Genomic DNA, 23,433 nt, shown 5'->3' with positions numbered 1-23,433 from the left:
GTGAGAACTCATTTCAAGAAAATTGTAAACAGTTACAGGGCTCCGTTGTTTGATTTTATGCACAATCAGGTGACATTTCACCCCCAACTGTCATGCTAAAGAATCAAACTCAACAAGTTAGGTTTAATTTTTTAATAATAAGGGTTTATATAAAATATACTTTTAGTTCCAGAACACTGGCACATTTTAGCATATAAGAACAAGGAACCACCAGCATATGAATTCAAGAACACAGGCACTTGTGAAATAAACAGACCTAAAAGGAATATGCTTGCTCTAGTGTTCCATTAAAATTCACTTAATTTACCTTATAGAGACTGTCACTTGTACTTACCTGCAGCAGTTCCCGATCTCCTCTCACATGGGCAAATGTTGGACATTCTGGGGTTGATTTACTAAAGGCAAATACACTGCAGTTGCTCCAGATCTTAGTAAATGAGATAAAGCTTCACTTTGCAAAGAATAGCCAATCACATGCTAGGAAAACAAAAATTGGATGATGGAAGTCAGCAGAGCTCTCCCTCATTTACTAAGCTCTGGAGCAATTGCACTTGCAGAGTGCAACTGAACAGTGTATTTGCCTTTAGTAAATCAACCCCTCTGATGGGGAAAGCTCCGTTCTGTCTCTCACATATTTCTATTGGCCAAGGAAGTAGCTACATTTTGTGTGTGCTAGCAGCTTTTTTTCTAATCTGTAGCCAAGCCAGTAAAACTATATTTATATACATTTTCCTGAATCTTTCCACTAAGACCAGTACCTCTATTACTGCTCTGCAGTAGACATGTGCACACTGAAATATTTTGTTTCAGAATTTAGTTTTCGTCCGAAAAATAAATTTAGTTACTCCCGAAATTCGTTTTTATTTATTTTGTTTTGTTAAAAAAATGCATTCCTCCGAAAATCCGAATTAATTAAGGTCGAATCTGTCACTGAAGGCTTATGGTGTCTGTCGAAGATTTGACGGAGCAGCTGAACTGTACGACGCCGCAATCGTACATTTCCAGTCGAATGTTCCGCCTACAAGCTATAGAAGAATTCTAATGTTGTATGACACTAGTAATAATTATATTTATAAATTACTACTAGTCAACCAACACGTGAATTCTTCTATAGCCTATGGGCCAAGCATTTGACCGGAAATGTACGATTGCAGCGTCGTACAGTTTAGCTGCTTGTCGAATCTTCTTAGAACTTTCGACAGACACCATAAGACTGCAATGACAGATTCAACGTTTGTATGTTTTTCGCTGCTTCGTCGAATCTTCGTCGTTCATGTCGAATGGTCTATCCCAACACTGTCTCTATAATGTCGAATCTTTTCTCTCTATGTCCAATCTTTCCTCTCTATGTAAAATAATCTTGGACTAATAGAGTTAAGGTTAGGCACATTTGACCACAGGTTCAATAGACACAGATTGCTATTGTCAGCGTCATGTCGAATCTTCTATCTATATCGAACTGTTGTAGCAACGAAAACGAAAAAAGCATTTTTTTATGTCGGATCTTTCGGATTTCGGATTCTGCATGTTCGTTTTCGTTTGTTAAAACGATAACGAAAATACCCGAAATTCAGACGAAAATGCATTCGGACTAAAACGAATGCACATGTCTACTCTGCAGTCAGACAGGCTGACAGGAGCCAATTCTTGAACAGAAACTAAAGCCACTAAATAGTTCAAAAAATAACACGAGGATTCTTTAAAAAAAAAAACAAAAAAAAAAAAAAAAACACTAATCCAGCAGTATTACATTACATTTTCTAGATGACTACCAGATTATATTTTTATCCAAGAAGTACTGTACGGTATATGTGATTGTGTACAGTTTTGTACACACATATAAAAGGAGAACCCAAACTGTATTTGCTTAATTACCATGCTTTAAATACAGAAGAAGCCAGCAGAAAAATTCAATAGTCAATTCACTAATGCATGCAGTATTAACGCAGTGCAGAATTTGCTCCTTTTAATGTTCATGGTTAAATTGCATGGATTAGCTAAAATTGCCTCATAAATGTAAGTTTCCAAATTTGTGCATGAAGCCAATTTAAAAAAAATGATTGCGCAGGTAACAAATATTGATCATACCACTAGCCATCAACTGATAATATACATTTTCATGAGGAGTAGAAAAGGGAGCCATTTGAGATGAAGATTAGAGACTAAGGTTTCATTCAGAGGGACAATTAGGCTGCTGCGTTCAGATGAGGCTATACAGGAAACAACACCACTCTGTGCTATGACGGCATATAAACTGCATATAAAATGAGTTATCATTCAGAGCTTCTGGTTAGGGATTCCCATTTAGCCAGCGGCTTTAACAGCCTTTTTACATCTTCAAATGGGCAAAAACAAGGAGGAACCATGGCCACTTTGCAACTACCTACACCTGCTTCTTCAGGCATTAAAGCCTATTTAGATTCAACTGCAGGTTCTTTTGCTCTGAATAACAAAACAAGATTCTCACACAGTCCTCCCCATGGACTCGTCACAGTAGCAACCCCCCCCCCCCCCCCCCGATCCAGTGGCTGCCTGCACATCTTTCTCCCAATACCAGGAGCTACCTGCTTGACACATCCAAAGGCACAGCATTCAGAACCTGGTGATGTCTGAATGGTGATTGGTTCAGACCAGGAAGCCCCACATATACCAGAACCAGGAGCCTAAGCTAGCCAATCCTCCCCAGACTTTGAAAAGCAGCTACCACTGACAGACCAGGACTGCCATCACTCATGCTCACTTCAGCTGAGCCCTGTGGTAAACATTCAGCCTCCAGCCCCACTGGTTTAAAGTGAGCCAGACAACTGCCTCTGCTCTGGACATCGTAATACTAGTATACCCTAGGGCACAGACTGCAGGGTCCCCTAAACCTCAAAAGACCCCCAGATCCCAGGACTCAAGCCTAGCAACCCCTGCCACAACTCTCATCTTTTGGGGATAAACAGGGTGCCACTCTAATTGAACAACCCCTTGCAGTCTGCTCAATAATCCAGCCTCCACAATCCTGCAAAGTGAGCCTTGGGATTCTGTCCCAGAGCAATAAAAATGTACAAAAGAGATAAGCTATGCTTAACCACTTGCTTACTGGGCACATAAACCCCCTTCGTTCCCAGGCGAAATTTCAGCTTACGGCACTGCGTCGCTTTAACTGACATTTGCGCGATCGTGCGTTGTGGCTCCCAAACAAAATTGACGTCCTTTTTTCCCCACAAATAGAGCTTTATTTTGGTGGTATTTGATCACCTCTGCGGTTTTTATTTTTTGCGCTATAAACAAAAAAAGAGCGACAATTTTAAAAAAATATATATATTTTTTACTTGTTGCTATAATAAATATCCCATTTTTTTTTTTTTAAAAAAAACATTTTTTTCTCAGTTAAGGCCGATACGTATTTTGACGTATTTTTGTAAAAAAAAAAAAAAAAAAAAAAAAAAATCGCAATAAGCGACTGGTTTGCGCAAAAGTTATAGCGCCTACAAAATAGGGGACAGAATTTTTTTTTTACTAGTAATGGCGGCCATCTGCGTTTTTTATTGGGACTGCGACGTTATGGCGGACACATCGGACACTTTTGACACAAATTTGGCGCCATTCACATTTATACAGCGATCAGTGCTATAAAAATGCACTACTGTATAAATGTGACTGGCAGTGAAGGGGTTAACACTAGGGGATGAGGAAGGGGTTAAATGTGTATCCTGGGTGTGTTCTAACTGTGTGGGGGGAGGGGGGTGACTGGGGGAGGTGACCGATGCTGTGTCCCTATGTACAAGAGACACAGATCGGTCTCCTCTCCTCTGACAGCACGTGGAGCTCTGTGTTTACTACCTAAAGCGCAGTCATCGGGAAAATGCAAAGAAATTTCAAAGATCTGGACAATAGAGGCTGCAGAAACAACATCAGAACTAAGGGACTTCCAGCGTTCACAGACACAGAACATTTAAAAATGGCTTTGCAAACAAACACTCTTTAAAAACATACAGGGAGTGCAGAATTATTAGGCAAGTTGTATATTTGAGGATTATTTTTTTTATTGAACAACAACCATGTTCTCAATGAACCCAAAAAACTCATTAATATCAAAGCTGAATATTTTTGGAAGTAGTTTTTAGTTTGTTTTTAGTTTTAGCTATTTTAGGGGGATATCTGTGTGTGCAGGTGACTATTACTGTGCATAATTATTAGGCAACTTAACAAAAAAAAAATATATACCCATTTCAATTATTTATTTTTACCAGTGAAACCAATATAACATCTCAACATTCACAAATATACATTTCTGACATTCAAAAACAAAACAAAAACAAATCAGTGACCAATATAGCCACCTTTCTTTGCAAGGACACTCAAAAGCCTGCCATCCATGGATTCTGTCAGTGTTTTGATCTGTTCACCATCAACATTGCGTGCAGCAGCAACCACAGCCTCCCAGACACTGTTCAGAGAGGTGTACTGTTTTCCCTCCTTGTAAATCTCACATTTGATGATGGACCACAGGTTCTCAATGGGGTTCAGATCAGGTGAACAAGGAGGCCATGTCATTAGTTTTTCTTCTTTTATACCCTTTCTTGCCAGCCACGCTGTGGAGTACTTGGACGCGTGTGATGGAGCATTGTCCTGCATGAAAATCATGTTTTTCTTGAAGGATGCAGACTTCTTCCTGTACCACTGCTTGAAGAAGGTGTCTTCCAGAAACTGGCAGTAGGACTGGGAGTTGAGTTTGACTCCATCCTCAACCCGAAAAGGCCCCACAAGCTCATCTTTGATGATACCAGCCCAAACCAGTACTCCACCTCCACCTTGCTGGCGTCTGAGTCGGACTGGAGCTCTCTGCCCTTTACCAATCCAGCCACGGGCCCATCCATCTGGCCGATCAAGACTCACTCTCATTTCAGCAGTCCATAAAACCTTAGAAAAATCAGTCTTGAGATATTTCTTGGCCCAGTCTTGACGTTTCAGCTTGTGTGTCTTGTTCAGTGGTGGTCGTCTTTCAGCCTTTCTTACCTTGGCCATGTCTCTGAGTATTGCACACCTTGTGCTTTTGGGCACTCCAGTGATGTTGCAGCTCTGAAATATGGCCAAACTGGTGGCAAGTGGCATCTTGGCAGCTGCACGCTTGACTTTTCTCAGTTCATGGGCAGTTATTTTGCGCCTTGGTTTTTCCACACGCTTCTTGCGACCCTGTTGACTATTTTGAATGAAACGCTTGATTGTTCGATGATCACGCTTCAGAAGCTTTGCAATTTTAAGAGTGCTGCATCCCTCTGCAAGATATCTCACTATTTTTGACTTTTCTGAGCCTGTCAAGTCCTTCTTTTGACCCATTTTGCCAAAGGAAAGGAAGTTGCCTAATAATTATGCACACCTGATATAGGGTGTTGATGTCATTAGACCACACCCCTTCTCATTACAGAGATGCACATCACCTAATATGCTTAATTGGTAGTAGGCTTTCGAGCCTATACAGCTTGGAGTAAGACAACATGCATAAAGAGGATGATGTGGTCAAAATACTAATTTGCCTAATAATTCTGCACTGCCTGTATTGGGTGGTCCGCCATCACACTAAATAGAAATGGATAGGGCACAACAGAGGTCAATGCCCAAAAGGCCCTCCACCAAAACCAAGAGATGTTGTTTTTGTTTAAATTCAGGTTGACAATATTTTTCCGATTTATGCTCTTCTTTTACGTTAAGTTATGTGGGCACTCCCCTGCTGCTACTTGAGACAGCCTAGACAAATTTGAGGTGATGTTTCTGTGATCGAGGGTTTGACTGGTTATACCCATCACCCGTCCTAACCAGATTCAATATTTTACTGAATAATGCTCAGTTTAATGATCATAGTAGAAGGAAGGCCGAAGGAGTAAACCCTGATGAGTTCAGACAGGGCTGCGTAACCAGCCATTGTCTCCCGACATTCGGCCTGTGTGTCCCCAGCTTAAGTCTGTTATATAGTTTTACAAGTTGACTAGGCAATAGAACAATCCCATTATATGCTACCTATATGCCAGCTGTATGTCTCATGTGAAAATATATATAATTAATATATTTTGGAGACAACCTATGGTTTTGATCATCTGCAGACATTCATTAAAAAATTCTCTTCTCACAAGGCTCACAACCCACTGACGCAGATATGGGAGGTCTAGTATGCTAATAATCTGAATGGTACACTTTTGCTACTAAGATTAACTCCCTCCTTTCTATGCAAGACTGTCATTTTATTTGCTTACAGCAGAGTTGAGCGTTCTGGGAAGACACTTAGTTGACTTCCCCTAGTAAGTGACTCCCCACAACTACTGTCTTCATTAAAGACTGCAATTTTTTTTTGACAGGCTATCAGAGTAAGAGCAACGTGACATATCCGACTCCCTTGCTAAAATGTGTATCTATATATGTTTCATCACAGCTTTGGGGTGGGGGTATTTTGGAACTTATATTGAAACTTAAATGCAGAAGCTTGTTCAATCATTTAGACGTTATAACCTTGTTAATGTCCTTCTTGCTGTTTAGAGCTAGATCGTCTCCGTTTCACCTTTTCTCTTTCTCCGAGCCCCTGCAGCTCCTCAGCTGGAAGTTACTGAACACAGGGCCTCTAAAAGTCCTTGCCATCCCTAGGTAGCCCCCTGCAATTCTCAGCTCAGCTGACATTTGCATCCATTTCATCATATAGACCGGTGTTTCAACTCCAGTCCTCAAGGCGCCCCAAAAGGTCATGTTTTCAGGATTTCCCTCAGATGATACGGGCTGTGGTAATTACTAAGGCAGTGAAACTGATCAAATCACCTGTGCAAAATTATGGAAATCCTGAAAACATGACCTGTTGGGGCGCCTTGAGGACTGGAGTTGAGAAACACTGATATAGACTATCTTCTTAAAAAAATGGTCATTACTTCATACTTAGGGGGAGGTGTAGTGGTACAGATAGAACCCTTTGGAACATTTGTTTCCCCAATGTCAATCAAAACATGCTCCGATCTGTAGTTTACAACTGACTTTTGAAAACTGAACACAAATTCTTGATCATTGGGGGGAGAATTCAAAATGCCATATTTTGGTACCTTGGATAAAACACTCTATTGGGCACCAGAATCGCTTTGAATGATGCTCTCAATTGTTTCGCCAACTTACTAGAAAACACTCCAGTTTTGACCTTGGTCATATAGCCCATCCTTTGGATAAACAATATATTCACCAATTCCATCCCCACCATATACACTCCCCCATAGACCATTTCTGTGTGATAGCACCACCCTACATAGAGACCAGTGCTATCAACAGCACTGAAGAAGGATGCAAATTCCACCAAACTGCATGCTAAAGACTTAGAATCTCAGTTGCAGACCCCCCCCCCCCCCCAGTAAACTTCCTAGAGATATTAAACTGTGCAAATTTAAAGGAATTAGCCTTAGGCGGGATAAAAAAAAACGTTATTACATCTTGGACAACTCTTGACAAAGCAAACGGGCACACATACACCCCTAGCTAATACATTTAAAGAAAATCTAAAGAAAGAAGAAAGAAGAAAGAAGAAAGAAGAAAGAAGAAAGAAGAAAGAAGAAAGAAGAAAGAAGAAAGAAGAAAGAAGAAAGAAGAAAGAAGAAAGAAGAAAGAAGAAGAAGAAGAAGAAGAATCAACAACAACAAGTGGGACACAATCATGAAGTGGAACGAAATTTATTGGATATTTCAAACTTTAACAAATAAAAAAACTGAAAAATTGGGAGTGCAAAATTATTCAGCCCCTTTACTTTCAGTGCAGCAAACTCTCTCCAGAAGTTCAGTGAAGATCTCTGAATGATCCAATGTTGACCTAAATGACCAATGATGATAAATAGGATCCACTTGTGTGTAATCTGTAATCTCTGTATAAATGCACCTGCACTGTGATAGTCTCAGAGGTCTGTTTAAAGCGCAGAGAGCATCATGAAGAACAAGGAACACACCAGGCAGGTCCGAGATACTGTTGTGGAGAAGTTTAAAGCCGGATTTGGATACAAAAAGATTTCCCAAGCTTTAAACATCCAAAGGAGCACTGTGCAAGCGATAATATTGAAATGGAAGGAGTATCAGACCACTGCAAATCTACGAAGACCTGGCCGTCCCTCTAAAGTTCAAGGGGGCCGAATACTTTCGCAAGGCAGCGACTTCTATAATAAACCTGATATACCGTACCTAATAAACCATCTTCGTCAGCTATCCTCCAATGCATCCAACAATAGCTTTCTGAATCAAGATTACCAAAAATTTATATTTTGGAATTTCGCTTACTCAATTCACCCATCACCGAAGAAAAGATTGTAGCCACTACTAAAATGTTTCCTGGGCATAAACCACCAGAGCCAGTTGGCCCGACGGTTATTGCTAAATTTTCCTACCAGTCTTATTGCCACATGTGATTAAACTATTTAATGGCCTTCTTCTGTGCACAGATTAGGAACTATGGGATTTGTACTGTGCATAGAGCAACTAACGCATCCTGCTCATTCTAAACAAATGGAAGTCAGAAGGAAAATGAGAGGTTCTGGAGCTTATGAAGGACATTAAAAATTAGGCAGAAAAACTCCATAAACATGTTGATGAAAAAAAAAAACAAAGGCAATCAAGTATTGGATGTGTAAAGATCCATTTTTTTTTAAAATAAGGATATTGTTGTGTGTCACTTTAAGGATTTATGAGACGTAAAAGCTTTTGGTCATCAAATAGATATTTAATACTGAAAACAATGACAATACATCTGCTTTGTAGCACTATGATCCTCAGTTCAAATCAAAGTCAGGACACTTTCTCTATAGAATAGGCATGTGCTTTTGTGGGTTTCCTCCCACACGCCAAAGGCATGTTGATAGGTTAACTGGGTCAGGTTAAAACAGACCCTGGTATGCAGTATGTATGCACACTACCGTGAATGTAAAAAATTCAGAAAATTAAGAATGCTTTCAGAAGTATAAGTATTAATACTAGTTTATTGTTATCAATTAAAATGGAAAGTAAATGAGCAGAAGATAAATCCAAATCAAATTAATATTTGGTGTGACCTCCCTTTGACTTCCAACCAGTATCAATTCTTCTTGGTACACTTACACAAAGTTTTTGAAGGAACTCAGCAGTTAGGTTGTTCCAAACATCTTGGGGAACGAACCACAGATCTTCTGTGGTTTTAAGCTGTCTCAAATCCTTCTGTCTCATGTGATCCCAGACACACTCCATAATGTTGAGATCAGGGCTCTGTGGGGGTCAAACCATCACTTCCAGAACTGCTTGTTCCTATTTACACTGAAGGTAGTTCTTAATGACATTGGCTTTATGTTTCAGGTCATTGTTTGCTAATGATTAAATTTGGGGCCAATCACATGCCTCCCAGATGGAATGGCATGATGGATAAGTATCTGCCTGTATTTCTCAGCATTGAGAACACCATTGATCATGACCAAATCTCCAACTCCATTTGCAGAAATGCAGCCCCAAACTGGCCAGGAACCTCCACCATACTTCACTGATGCCTGCAGACACTCACTATTGGAATGCTTTGCCGTCCATCGGCGAACAAACTGCATCCTGCTACAGCCAAATATTTCACATTGTGACTCATCAGTCCAGAGCCCCTGCTGCCATTTTTCTGCACCCCAGTTCCTTTTTTTTGTGCATACTTGAGTCGCTTAGCCTTGTTTCACATCGGATGTATGGCTTTTTGATGGAAATTCTTCCATGAAGGACACTTCTGGCCAGACCTCTCCAGACAGTAGATAGGTGTACCTGGGTCCCTCTGGTTTCTACCTGTTCTGTGCTGATGGCACGGTTGGACATCTTTTGATGTTGAAGGGAAGCATGATGTGTCTTTCATCTGCTGCATTAAGTTTCCCTTTTCAATCACTGTCTATAGTACACAACATTGCCAATTCCTTTGTGCTCCTTCTAAAGAGCTTGAGCAGCACATCTTAAACCCCAATCTGCTTTGAAATCTCTGCCTGGGAGGGACATTGCTGATGCAGTATAACTACCTTGTGTCTTGTTTCTGTGCTCACTCTTGCCATGGTTATGGCCTGTGACATGAAACCGTCTTCCACAAACTCACCTTAGTAGCAGAGTTTGGCTGCTCCTCACCCAGTTTTAAGCCTCCTACACAGCTGTTTGTTTCAGGTAATAACTGTGTTTAAACCAACATATGAAATTGATAACCATTAGCACCTGCTTGGTATAACTGGTAAATCATACACCCGATTTTAAACCTACAAAATCCCTGACTTTGTGCAAGTGTACAAAGTGTGCAAGTGTTGTAAATTGATAAAAAAAAAAAAAAACAATTGAAAAATATATTTTTGAAATCATTCTTACTTTACAGCATTTCTTCACACCTGTCTAAAACGTTTGCACAGTACTATATGTACGGTATATGAATTGGAGATAGGGACCTTAAAGGGGTGGTTCCCCCTTAAAAACGACTTTTTCTTATTCCACTGCCCCCCCACATTCCATCACGATTAAGGCTCTTATTATTTTTTTCATGCTGTACATACCTTAGTACAGCATATTCACCCGTGAATCCGGGTTGCGAGTCCCGCGGGAGTGGGCGTTCCTCACATGCTGGTGATTGACGTTTTGCCCAAAAACGAGCTCCCCCCGTCGCGTAACCGGCGTCACGGTTGGTGAAAGGAGCCGAACGGCGAGTCGGCGCTATACTGCGCATGTGCATCGCCGTTCGGCTCCTTTCGCCAATCGTGACGCGGCTTACGCGACGGGGGGGGAGCTCGTTTTTGGGCAAAACGTCAATCACCAGCATGTGAGGAACGCCCACTCCCGCGGGACTCGCAACACGGATGCACGGGTGAATATGCTGTACTAAGGTATGTACAGCATGAAAAAAATAATAAGAGCCTTAATCGTGATGGAATGTGGGGGGGCAGTGGAATAAGAAAAAGTTGTTTTTAAGGGGGAACCACCGCTTTAAAATGTAAGCTTCTTGAAAGCTGAGAAGGATGTGAATGTGCAATTTGTAAAGCTGCATACATTTTCAGCACTATATAAATACCCGTATGAAAAAACGTTATGCACCTTTGCAATATTTATTCTTTTAAATTTACCATTTTCAAGAGATTATCATGAGATAAAATGGCACAGTTAGAATAACTCTTCTATCTTGGAAAATCGTCCCTACATTCATATATTCTGTGCCTGTCCTTACTGCCAATTCCCCTGCTCCTAACTGTCAGCATTAGACCAGATTAAACAGAGAAAACATATCATAAGAGCCAAGCTTTCGTTTTCCTCATTTCAGACCTCCTGTATTCTGCTTTGACACAGCAGATGAGGAGGAGGGGCCACTAAAAGCAGCAAATGCTACAGACGTAGGAGCATCGTAAACACTAAGCATGTTCACATCAATATCTGTGATTTGGGGGCCATATTATAAAATTATATTAGAGGCAAATTCTGAGATGTTTAAAGTCATTATTAATATCTTTTTTAAAGGTTTACAAACATGTGCAGTGGTTTTGCCCAGAGCAGCCCTGATCCTTCTGGGGTTTCCCGTCAGCTCCTGGCCCCACCTCTTCTTATGGGGGCTCAATACCAACCCTCCCTGCCTGTGTCTATAGACACAGAGAGCACAGCTCAGCCTCACCCCCCTCACTCCCTCGTCGCAGGATTTAATTGACAGAAGCAGGAGCCTATGGTTATGCTGCTATCTGCCCCTTTGGGGAGGGAGAGAGCAGAGACTCCCTGCTCTCGGGCACATTGTTGGATTGAGATTAAATTTAGGCAAGTATAAGGGGGGGCTACTGTGGCACAGAAGGCTTTTTTACCTTAATGCAGAGAATGCATTAAAGGTGTTGTAAAGGTAAAAAAATGTTCACCTTAATGCATTCTATGCATTAAGGTGAAAAAACATCTGACAATACCGCCCCCCCCAGCCCCCCTCCGTTATACTTACCTGACCCCTCGAAAGTCCCACGCTCGCCCCCGACATCCTCTTAGCCGTTAAACCTGTCTGTTGATTGGCTACAGTGGATGGATTGAAAGCATCACATCCATTGATGCGGCGCATCGGGGGGGCGGGGCCGAGTGATACAGTCAGCGGCTTTGGCCGCCGCTGTATTACGGGAGCGCGCTCGCAATAACTCAACACCATGCGAGCTTGCTCGCATGAAGGTGTTGAGTCCTTGCGGGGGGGAGCCGAGACAGTCACCAGGGGACCCCAGAAGACCAGGTTCAGGGCCACTCTGAAAACGAGCTGCACAGTGGAGGGAAGTATAACATGCTTGTTATTTAAAAAAAAAAAAAATTCTTTAGTGATCCTTTAAGTTAAATACCTTAAAGTGGATCTTCACTGCATCCGAGCACCACAAGCCTAAAACACTATTGAATTACATTTTTTATATTCAAAGCAAACTCCCCCATCGATCCAGGTTTCTATGCTTTATTTTGTTGAGAAATCACTTAGAAAAATGACCCCTAGCTTTTCTGGATGAAGCCATCATGAGTAAGGTCAAATAATTTATGTTGCATTTACTTCCTGGAATCGATCTGCCCTTATCTCAGGCACGCATACAGGAGAGTGTGCTTAGCTGGGAAAACCCCTCCTCCTTTCCTCCCCTCCTGAAGACTCCTGGGATGTATGACATCATTTGTCTGAGCAAGAAACCAGGAAGCAACTGAAGAAATGTAAAAAAATAAATAAAAAAAACAAGATTTAAACAAATAAATAGGATATACTTTTCTATTTACTAATTCTAGCAGCATGCAGATTAAAAATAATCAATCTTTAATCCTTAGAACCACATACTAAATATATTATGCAATTCTAGGCAATTCACTCAAAGCACACAGTATTTATTTATACCGAAGTTTAGTATAGCCATAAACAAACATATTAGGTTGTGGGATAAACAGAGGATACTCTGCACACAGGTACCTAGCAGATGCATCTCTGCGCACACTGACCTGCCACAGCTTCTTCAGAGGAGAATGGTAGGAAAGTTGCAACTGCCAAAGTAGATTTAAAATTACATTAACCACTTCCGGACCGCCCGCCATTGTTTTACGTCGGTACTTTAAAGAGGAATACCATTGTTATGGCAGCAGCTAGCGACCATAACCCGGTATCATCTTCTTCAGCAGGCGCCCCAACCCCCCCACCGCTCTCCGGTGCCCTCCGCCACTTACCGGAGCCGCAGGCAGCAGCTGAGGTGATCGCGTCCTGTACCTGGCTTGGCATGGAGACGAGTGAGGGAAAGATGGCCCCCACAATCTCCATATGACGTCAAAACGTCACTTTCGCCCATAGCTCTTAAATGGACTTTTTATTTTTTTTATTTTTATTGCATTTTAGTGTAAATATGAGATCTGAGGTCTTTTTGACCCCAGATCTCGTATTCAAGAGGTCCTGTCATGTTTTTTACTTTTTTCCTATTACAAGGGATATTTACATTCCGTGTAATAGGAATAAAAGTGACCTGATTTTTATAAAAAAATAATTAAAGAACAGTGTGAAAATGAAAAAAGGTCAAATAAATAATAAAAAAAAAATGTAAACGTGCCCCGTCCCGCTGAGCTCGCGTGCAGAAGCGAGTAGTGCCCAAACCACACATGTGAGGTATCGCCGTGATCGTTAGCGTGAGAGCAATAATTAGCCCTAGACCTCCCCTGTAACTAAAAACATGCAACCTGTAGATTTTTTTTAAACGTCGCCTATTGAGATTTTTAAGGGTAAAAGTTTGTCGCCATTCCACAAGCAGGCGCAACTTTGATGCGTGACATGCTGGGTATCAATTTACTTGGCGTAACGCTATCTTTCACAATATAAAAATAAAGTGGGCTAACTTTACTGTTGTCTTATTTTTCCATTAAAAAAAGTGCTTTTTGTTTCCAAAAAAGTGCGATTGCAAGACCGCGGTGTGACAAAAAGTTTTGCAACGACCGCCATATTATTCTCTAGGGCAGGGGTCTCCAAACTTTGTAAGCAAAGGGCCAGTTTACTGTCCTTCGGGCTTTAGGGGGGCCGGACTGTGCCCAGTGAGTAGAAAATGCCTCGGCATCAGTGCCCCATCATTGGTTTTAATGAGAGAAATAGTGACCCATTCTTGCTATTAATGAGGAGATTAGTACTTCATTGATGGTGTCAGTAGTAGTAGATGGAATGGTGCCCTATCATTGGTGTCAGTCAATTAAATATTGCTCCAAGGGCCAGATAAAGCAAGCAAAGGGCCCTCGGGCCACAGTTTGGAGACCACTACTCTAGGGTGTTAGATTTTTTATTTATATATATATATATATATATATATATATATATATATATATATATATATATATATATATATATATATATATATATATATATATATATATATATATATATATATATATATATATATATATAAATAAAAAATCTACGCACACACACCATACATCTTTTCTACACAGGTTAGTTAGCATAGGTGTTAGGAGGAGAGGAGAATTTTTTAAGGCCAGTCAGGTTTAGGCTGGAAATTTAGGAAATTTGCTTTAGGTGGGTGGGGGTGGTGTTAAAATCGGTTCAACTTTGTGTTTTTAACATCCCCTGAACCCCAAGTGTAACTGAGCCCCATAGAAAGGCAATCTGTGGCAATAATGTGCAGCAGAAATGACCTCAGGCGTTCTCTGTTCAGCAGGGACCGGTCGAGACTCAAACCATGTATGGGTTGATCGATCAACTTGGGTACAACCAGCCTGTCTGATTTTTCATGCGATTATTGCCAACAACTATAGCTTCTAGCAATAATCACCGGCCGGGGGAATACAATGGCTCCGCAGGAGGGATAACCCCCATCAACACTGACTGTGTTGATGGGGGAATCGAGTGATTTTCTTTCCTGCAACCCATGGCTGCAGGAAAAAAAAAAAAACACATTGCCTCATCTATGGCCAGTTTTAATTCAATAGGTTGTCAGTCCAGGCAGCTGGCGAATCCAGACTTTATGGTCGGGATGACGCGGTGCCTGGACTGATTTCTGGGAGTTCAGCCCGCTCTCTGCTGAAAACAGGTCACAGGAGTACAAAACAACTTGCACTCCTGTGACCCATAAGAGAAGGCCAGTCAGACGAGTTTTGGCTGGACTTCTCCTTTAAGGCTGGGTTCACATATATGTGGATTGGATGAAGGTTTCCCTGCACCCATGACAAGCGAGTGTGACCGGCTCTCAATGGAACTGCTTCACACAGGTCCGGGGCGGCCGCGGTCCGGATGGCAAAAAAGTCCTGAGCGTTTTTTGGGTTTGGTTCAGGTGTGAAAGATTTGAACCTGAATCGCACCTGAACCGGTGTACAGAAACGCGCTGGACCCCATGCTGTGAACTGCGGCCGTGCATATGTGAACCCAGCCTTAAGCCTCGTACACACGATCGGACAAATACGTGGATTTTTGTCCGAAGGGCGTTGTCCGTGAACTTGTTCTGCATACAGGCGGCAGAACGTTTTCAGCCAACATACACCAAAGTGCTTTTTCAGCTCTTTACCGCCACCCTTTGGGCAACTTCTGCTATTGTTGTCTAATGTTTACCATTGGTTCTGAGCATGCGTGTTTGTACTTTGGATTTTAGTGTACACACAATCGGATAATCCGACGGAACACATTTGTTGTTGGACAATTTGAGAGCATGACCATCCAACATTTGTCGTCAGAAAATCCAACAATTGTCCGACGGAGCATACAGACGTTCAGATTGTCCGACAAAACATGTCCGTCGGAATATGCGATCGTGTGCACGGGCCTTAAGGCTGCTTTCATACTGAGGCGTTTGCTGGCGCTATTGCGCTAAAAATAGCGCCTGCAATGCGCCCTGAAAGAGCCGCTCCTTTCTATCCAGTGTGAAAGTGCTGGCAGGATGCTAAAAAAAGTCCTGCCAGCCACATCTTTGAGGCGCGGAAGGAGCGGTAAAAATACCGCTCCTATAGCGCCCCTGCCCATTGAAAACAATGGGGTCGTGCCTCCAACCCGCCCGCAAAATGCCACAAAGTGGCGTTTTTGCTGGCGTTCTTAACCCTTTTCCGGCCGCTAGCGGGGGGTTAAGAACGCAATGCTAACGGCAAACACAGCGGTAAAACGCAGCTAAAAATAGCGGCACTTTACCGCCAGCACCTCAGTGTGAAAGTAGCCTAAGACCCCTTTCACACTGGGGCGTTTTTCAGGCGCTTTAGCGTTAAAAAAAGCGCCTGAAAGAAGCTGCATCTGCAATCCCAATGTGAAAGCCCGAGTGCTTTCACACTGAGGCGCTGCGCTGGCAAGGCGTAAAAAAAAAAAAAAAGTCCTGCAAACAGCTTCTTTGCAGCGCTTTAGGAGCGTTGAATACACCACTCCTAAAGCGCCCCTTCCCATTGAGGGAGATTTTTGTTAACCAAAGCGCCTGAAAAACGCCCCAGTGTGAAAGGGGTCTTAGCGACGCTTCACCAGCGTTTTTCGGGCGCTGGCAGTGTGAAAGGGCTCTGAAAGCACTCAGACTTTCACATTGGGATTGCAGATGAGGCTTCTTTCAGGCGCTTTACAGGCTTTTTTTTTTTTTAACGCCAAAGCGCCTGAAAAACGCCCCAGTGTGAAAGGGGTCTTAGACTAGGCTCACACATACGGGGGTGGGGAACTAGAGCATAATCGCACCGCTTCTTGAACCTGCAAACAAAACGTGCTGCTCTTTAGCAGACGCGCCATTAATTCTTAATGGGTCTCCTACGCATTGGAAAACGCAGTGCGTTTCTGAGTGGGGGGAAGTGTACGGTGCGGCTGCCCTGGTTTGGAAAAAGGGTCGGGGACTTTTTTCCCTGCAGGTGCCGCAACCTATTCTAATGAATGATCCGCAGTGCCTGTGCAAAACGCAGGTGTGAACCGAGGTGAAATGGAGGACCGTGGAAGTAGTGTAGGATATGCGGCGCCCTCCAGAGAGATTTGGGATCCTTCCAGTGTCAGAAGTTGGAGCTCATCATTGCGGGCAGAAAAAAGCACCTTGCACCCTCCTATGGATCCATCCCATAGAGAAAAGGCGCAGCATGGGCGACAGAAGGCAAACAAAGGTCACCCGTGCCGACAAATAAAAGCAAATAATCCCCAATAAAAGCTGGATGTGGCCCAGGCCTGCACTGCCTGTCCTTGTACAGTATGCACACAGCAGAGGTCCAAGGTTGCTGAATGTGTCACCATGGGGCCTGGGCTGGCTGTGGGGACACTGCTATGCAGTATACAGTATATACAGTGTATACTCCCTCCCCCATCCCCCACTGTCATCCATGAGCAGCCTCCACCATACACACAGCAAGGGAAGAAGGACACACAACCCAACTTCCTGTGTCCCCTTCACTGATATGGGGACACCCCCCCTCCCCCTCATTCATTTGCAGTAAGATGAGCTGTGACCCCTCAGTGACCCCCCCTTACCTGTGCCACTGAGCTGGAAGTCGAGGGTGTTTTGTCGCACTGCTGCCATAGTGAGCTAGAGCCCTGTGCCATGCCTGGGGGAGGCGGCCGCTGCTTGCTGCTACACTGGCCTGTGTCACAGACAGACTGCGAGTGTCTATATAGAGAGAGAGCCTGTATACAGAGCCAGCCCGGTGTGTTAGTGAGGGAGGGAGAGAGGAGGAGGGGAGAGCTTCCCCGGCTGCTCTATAGACGTGCGGCCTTCCTGCACCGCCGATCTCCCAACACTAGGGGGCGCAGCAGCTGCCAGCCACTCACAATACTACAAGGGAATAGCAGGTTATGACAGCAGCTCCAAAAATAGCCGCACGTGTACCATAAACATGGGTTTCTATAGGAATACATCTGGATAGAAAGCATAGTAAGGACACACCAATCACCAGGCATGGTCAGCCCCATCATGTATGTGACAATCACCAGGCATGGTCAGCCCCATCATGTATGTGACAATCACCAGGCATGGTCAGCCCCATCATGTATGTGACAATCACCAGGCATGGTCAGCCCCATCATGTATGTGACAATCACCAGGCATGGTCAGCCCCATCATGTATGCGATTGAAGGTTCACACTATCATTTCTGCATTCCGGATGCACAATTTTTAATGCGTTCCAGTGCGGTTTTTGATGCATGTTTCCTTTTTTTGGGGGTTGGTTCACACCACAAAAAAGCACCCCAGATCCATTCAGCATGAGTTTTTGCATGCACGTTTTTAAGTGTTTTTGATGCGTTTCAGTGCATTTTTGATGCGTTACCAGATGCATTCCAGAAGCTTTTTTTCTGGTTTTCTTTTCACTGCACTGTTTTTAATGCATTTTTTTTTTTTCAGTGTTCCAGTATAGTCCGGTGCAGAAAAAATGCAGCATGCTCTTCTTATTATTATACAGCGCCAACAGTTTGCGCAGCGCTTAACCAAATTAAGGCAGACCATATACAGTTACTTTACAATTTGGTACAAAAGGAATCAGAGGGCCTTGCTCATTAGAGCTTACAATCTAATAGAGAGGATCAATTGATACAAAAGGTAATAGCTGTGGGGGATGAGCTGATGGAGGAAGTAAGACAGTGTATTAGTTAGAAGCAGGATAAGCTTCTTTAACCGCTTCCCGTCCAGCCCATAGTAATATGACGGCCGCAGGAACCTTTCGTCCCTCCGGGCGGCCGTCATATGTCGTCCTGGGATTCCCGCAGTGTGAAGCGCGTGCGCTCGCCACATCACCGGGGACCCGATGCGCGTGCCCAGAGGCTGCGATGTCCGCCGGCACCCGCGATTGCTCGTCACAGAGCCAGGGACATGGATCTCTGTGTGTGAACACAGAGATCCACGTCCTGTCAGGGAGAGGAGACTGATGGTGTATCCCTTGTACATAGGGACACCGATCGGTCTCCTCCCCGCGTGAGTCCCCTCCCCCCACAGTAAGAATCACTCCCTAGGGAGCACATTAACCCCTTGATCGCTCCCTAGTGTTAACCCCTTCCCTGCCAGTCACATTTATACAGTAATGAGTGCATATTTATAGCACTGGTCGCTGTATAAATGTGACTGGTCCCAAAATAGTGTCCGATCTGTCCGACGCAATATCGCAGTCCTGACAAAAATCGCAGATCGCCGCCAATACTAGTAAAAAAAAAAAAAATAGTAATAAATGTCATAAATCTATCCCTTGTTTTGTAGGCGCTATAACTTTTGCTCAAACCAATCAATAAATGCTTATTGCGAAATTGGGATATTTATTATAGCAAAAAGTAAAAAAAAAAAAATAAATTTTCAAAATTGTCGCTCTATTTTTGTTTATAGCGCAAAAAATAAAAACCGCAGAGATGACCAATTACCACCAAAAGAAAGCTCTATTTGTGGGAAAAAAAGGACGTCAATTTTGTTTGGGAGCCACGTCGCACGACCGCGCAATTGTCATTCAAAGGGTGATAGAGCTGAAAGCTGAAAATATGCCTGGGCAGGAAGAGGGTGAAAATGCCCGGTATTATAGTGGTTAACCACTTCCCATCCCGCGTATTGTCAAATGACGTCCGCAAGGTGGCTCTCTGATCCCGGGCGGGCATCATATGACGTCCTTGGCTTCCCAGTCACTGCGTCACCAAGGAGCCGATGCGCGTGCCTGGCGGCTGTGATGTCCGCCAGGCACACGCGATCGCTTGTGAAAGCAGGAACGTGGATATGTGAGTGTAAACACACAGACCCACATCTTGTCAGGGGAGAGGAGACATATCATGTGTTCCTAGTATATACCGTAGGCACACCAATTGGTCTCCTCCCTTAGTCAGTTCCACCCCCCTACAGTTAGAACACACAGTCAGGGAACACATTTAGCCCCTTGATCATCCCCTAGTGTTAACCAATTCCCTGCCAGTGACATTTACACAGTCATCAGTGGCCATTTATAGCACTGATCGCTGTATAAATGTCAGTGGTTTCAAAAAAGTGTCAAAAGTATCCGATATGTCCGCCTCAATGTTGCAGTTACAGTAAAAATGCAGATCACCGCCATACTAGTAAAAAAAAAATAATAATAATAAAAATGCCTATTTTGTAGACGCTTTAAGTTTTGCGCAAACCAATCATTGCCAAAAACATGTAGAATAATACAAATTGGCATAAACTGAGGGGAAAAAATGTATAAAAAAAATACATTTGGGTTATTTATTATAGCAAAAAGTAAAATATAAATTTTTTTTTTCTTTAAACTGTTGCTCTTTTTTAGCATATACAGTTGCGACAAGTCATACTGTAATTGAATGTAAGTAAAAAATATCTTTCCTTTTTTAACTGCAGTGCTGTCATTTTCTGTAAAATGCAATATGGCTACCTGGAGGTGTTCTGTACACAGGTGGTTTACAGAACACCCACCAAAAATTACATTTGCTGCTTGTGTGATTGGCTCACTGATTTGCCAAGAAGTCTACACTAAGATTTAAGTCAGATTTTAGGCATCCCCTGCAACAAAAATGTCCTTTTTGGCGAGATACTCCCAGGGGAAATTGTGTCTAAAGGGATGCAGACCCTGCAACTTTCCTTAAAATAACTCAGAAAGTGCAGAAGCTGATTGATAATTATAAAATGACTCCCATTTAATTAGATACACTTTACACGTGGACCCAGACAAACAAACTGCTTTTTCTTCATAAAAACAAAACGGTAAGACTCTGCAACAACATTTGTTAACCACTTAAGACCCAAACCTTTAGGCAGCTAAAGGACCCGGCCAGTTTTTGCGATTCGGCACTGCGTCGCTTTAACTGACAATTGCGCGGTCGTGCGACGTGGCTCCCAAACAAAATTGGCGTCCTTTTTTTCCCACAAATAGAGCTTTCTTTTGGTGGTATTTGATCACCTCTGCGGTTTTTATTTTTTGCGCTATAAACAAAAATAGAGCGACAATTTTGAAAAAAAATCAATATTTTTAACTTTTTGCTATAATAAATATCCCCCAAAAATATATATATATATAAAAAATTCCTCAGTTTAGGCCGATACGTATTCTTCTACCTATTTTTGGTAAAAAAAAAAAAATTTGTGACTTCAACATTATGGCGGAAAATTTTGACACATTTTTGGGACCATTGTCATTTTTACAACAAAAAATGCATTTAAATTGCAGTTTGGGAGTTAACCACAAGAGGGCGCTGAAGGGGTTATGTGTGACCTCATTTGTGTTTCTAACTGTAGGGGGGTGTGGCTGTAGGTGTGACGTCATCTATTGTGTTTCCCTATAAAAGGGAACACACGATCGATGACAGCGCCACAGTGAAGAACGGGGAAGCTGTGTTTACACACAGCTCTCCCCGTTCTTCAGCTCCGGGGACCGATCGCGGGACTTCATCGGCGATCGGGTCCGCGGGTCACGGTGCTTCGGACCGGGTCGCGGGCGCGCGCCCGTGACCCACGGCTGGGCACTTAAAGCGGAGTTCTGGCCACAATTTCACTTTTTAAATATAAATACCCCTGTAATACACAAGCTTGATGTATTCTAGTAAAGTTAGTCTGTAAACTAAGGTCCGTTTTGTTAGGTTGTTACAGCATTTAGACACTTTATAAAATAGAAATTGACTGGGGCCATCTTAAGTGTGGGCATCATGAAGCCAGACTGTATGACTTCCTGGATTTCAGCCTTGCAGATCTCGCACATGCTCAGTGCTGCACAAGCAGTGTCAGATCAGGTTTCAGCACCTGTGCTGTCCAAGTCACATGATTCTTTGAGACTGGGGAGTGCACAGATTCCTGGAAAGTTACACCCCCTACATTCCCAGAAGTCTGTGCGGTGTAGGTTAGGAAGCTTAAGCACCTAGGTGCAGGAAGAGGGAAGATAAACTATTCTGCCTAGCAACAACACTTTGTAGGCATCTAAAAAAAAAAAAAAATGTTCTTAAAGGACTAATGACATTTTTTTTAAAACTGCTGATGTAATGTTATATTTATGGGTGGAACACTTTTCCTGAACCTGATATTTTAATTTGCAGTTTAATTATTTATTCCCTAGCTAACTTATGCATCTAACATCACATATTTAAATTCATATTCTAGTATCTGAGTCTAGAATCTCCCTCATTTGTAAGCAGCATTAACAGCATCCCATGGTAAGAGCATTAGGCAGATTTCCCTGCATTTAAGCTGACTTTATGCATCTCAGTATGATTGTTTTCCAGTATGGATTATGATAACAGGTTGATTAAACTCATCCATTTAAAATCTGTACAGTGGCTATATTCCTGGATAGGCTGATCATGCTAAAATAGATGTAGGTTAGTCTATATGTAAAAGGTCAAAATACGTACAGTGTAGTAACTCCAGTTAAAAATGTTTGGATAGAGTAGAGATTGGTTTAAACCTTTGTTGGGTTTTATTACTGTGTTTGGGAGATTTCACCCAGTTTCTGTACAATTAAAGCTGGTATTAAATCCAAAACCAAAAAATGTATTAAAATTGCAGCTTACCAAGCCTTAAAGTGGATGTAAACCCACTCTCATTCTTTCTAAACTACTGCCATAGTGCCGATCTATAAGGATATACATGCCTCCTGCATGTATCCTTACCTGTCAAATGTCTCCCCTGTTGGCTGTTATGAGACCCGAAAAACTGCAGATTCTGTGGGTGGGTTTGTTGTCTGGAGCTCGGTGGGTGGAGTCGTGATGTCAGTAGACTCCTCGCCCACCTCTACACTCCCCTTATCAACATGCATTTTCTCTTATGTATTCCTTACACTAAATTCTGCTATCATCCCGAACATCCAGTCAAAATCCAGAAAAGTAACCACATGACTTCTGTCTCCAGGCTAGTGCATGAGATATGTAAATAACCTGATGTTGCAACTGTGATCAGGTGACCTCAGACACACACACTGCAATATAACAATCAGATAACTCAAGCTTCTCCTCTGCCCAGCTCTCACTAGATACATCTAACCTAAATCAGATCACTTGTCTGTGTATGATCTGCTTTCTGTTCTATGTTTTCACTGCAATATACATGCATTTCCTCGTCACACTGAACTGTGGATCACACCCCATGATGAGAAACATCCAGTAAAAAACACAGTAAATGAAGCCAATCCTGGGAGAGCTGGAAGGGAGAGGAGGGGTTTACATCCACTTTTTTTCCCCCGTACACACGATCCGAAAATCGTACGGAAAATGCCGCTTTCGAAACGATCATACGATAATCGGATCATTAGTACAGCGCTTCCGAGAGCCGATCAGGACAGTTCATCCGATTTTATTTATCGGACATGCACGAAAATCTTTTTCGTACGATGCCAGATCGTCCGATTTTCGTATAATCAGTACAGCTGTCGTTCGAAAATGCAATACAAATGCATTACAACACATGACAACACTTCCGATTTTTTATTCTGCCGTACGAGAATATTCGTGACTTTAGTAAACTCATCAGATTCGACATGAGATTAGCATACAAAATAAAACGGACGATCATTCGTCCGATAATCGGATCGTGTGTACGGGGCATAAGGCTCCATGCACAC

General features: G+C 42.6%; 1 protein-coding gene across 1 annotated transcript in view; it reads right to left on the bottom strand.

Moving 5' to 3' along the window:
* The window catches only part of SMS (spermine synthase), a 271,766-nt gene extending 254,129 nt beyond the window's left edge, over positions 1-17,637 (bottom strand). The window contains exon 1 of the mRNA XM_040338251.1: positions 17,398-17,637. Coding sequence (XP_040194185.1) covers positions 17,398-17,446 — 49 coding nt within the window. The 5' untranslated portion in view covers positions 17,447-17,637. The remainder of the gene's footprint in view (positions 1-17,397) is intronic.
* Positions 17,638-23,433: the final 5,796 nt, after the last annotated feature.

Source organism: Rana temporaria, chromosome 2 (genome assembly GCF_905171775.1).
Source record: "Rana temporaria chromosome 2, aRanTem1.1, whole genome shotgun sequence".
In the NCBI taxonomy this organism is placed as follows: Eukaryota; Metazoa; Chordata; class Amphibia; order Anura; family Ranidae; genus Rana; species Rana temporaria.
The sequence above is the reverse complement of the archived record's forward strand: the minus strand, read 5'-3'. Positions and strand labels throughout refer to the sequence as shown.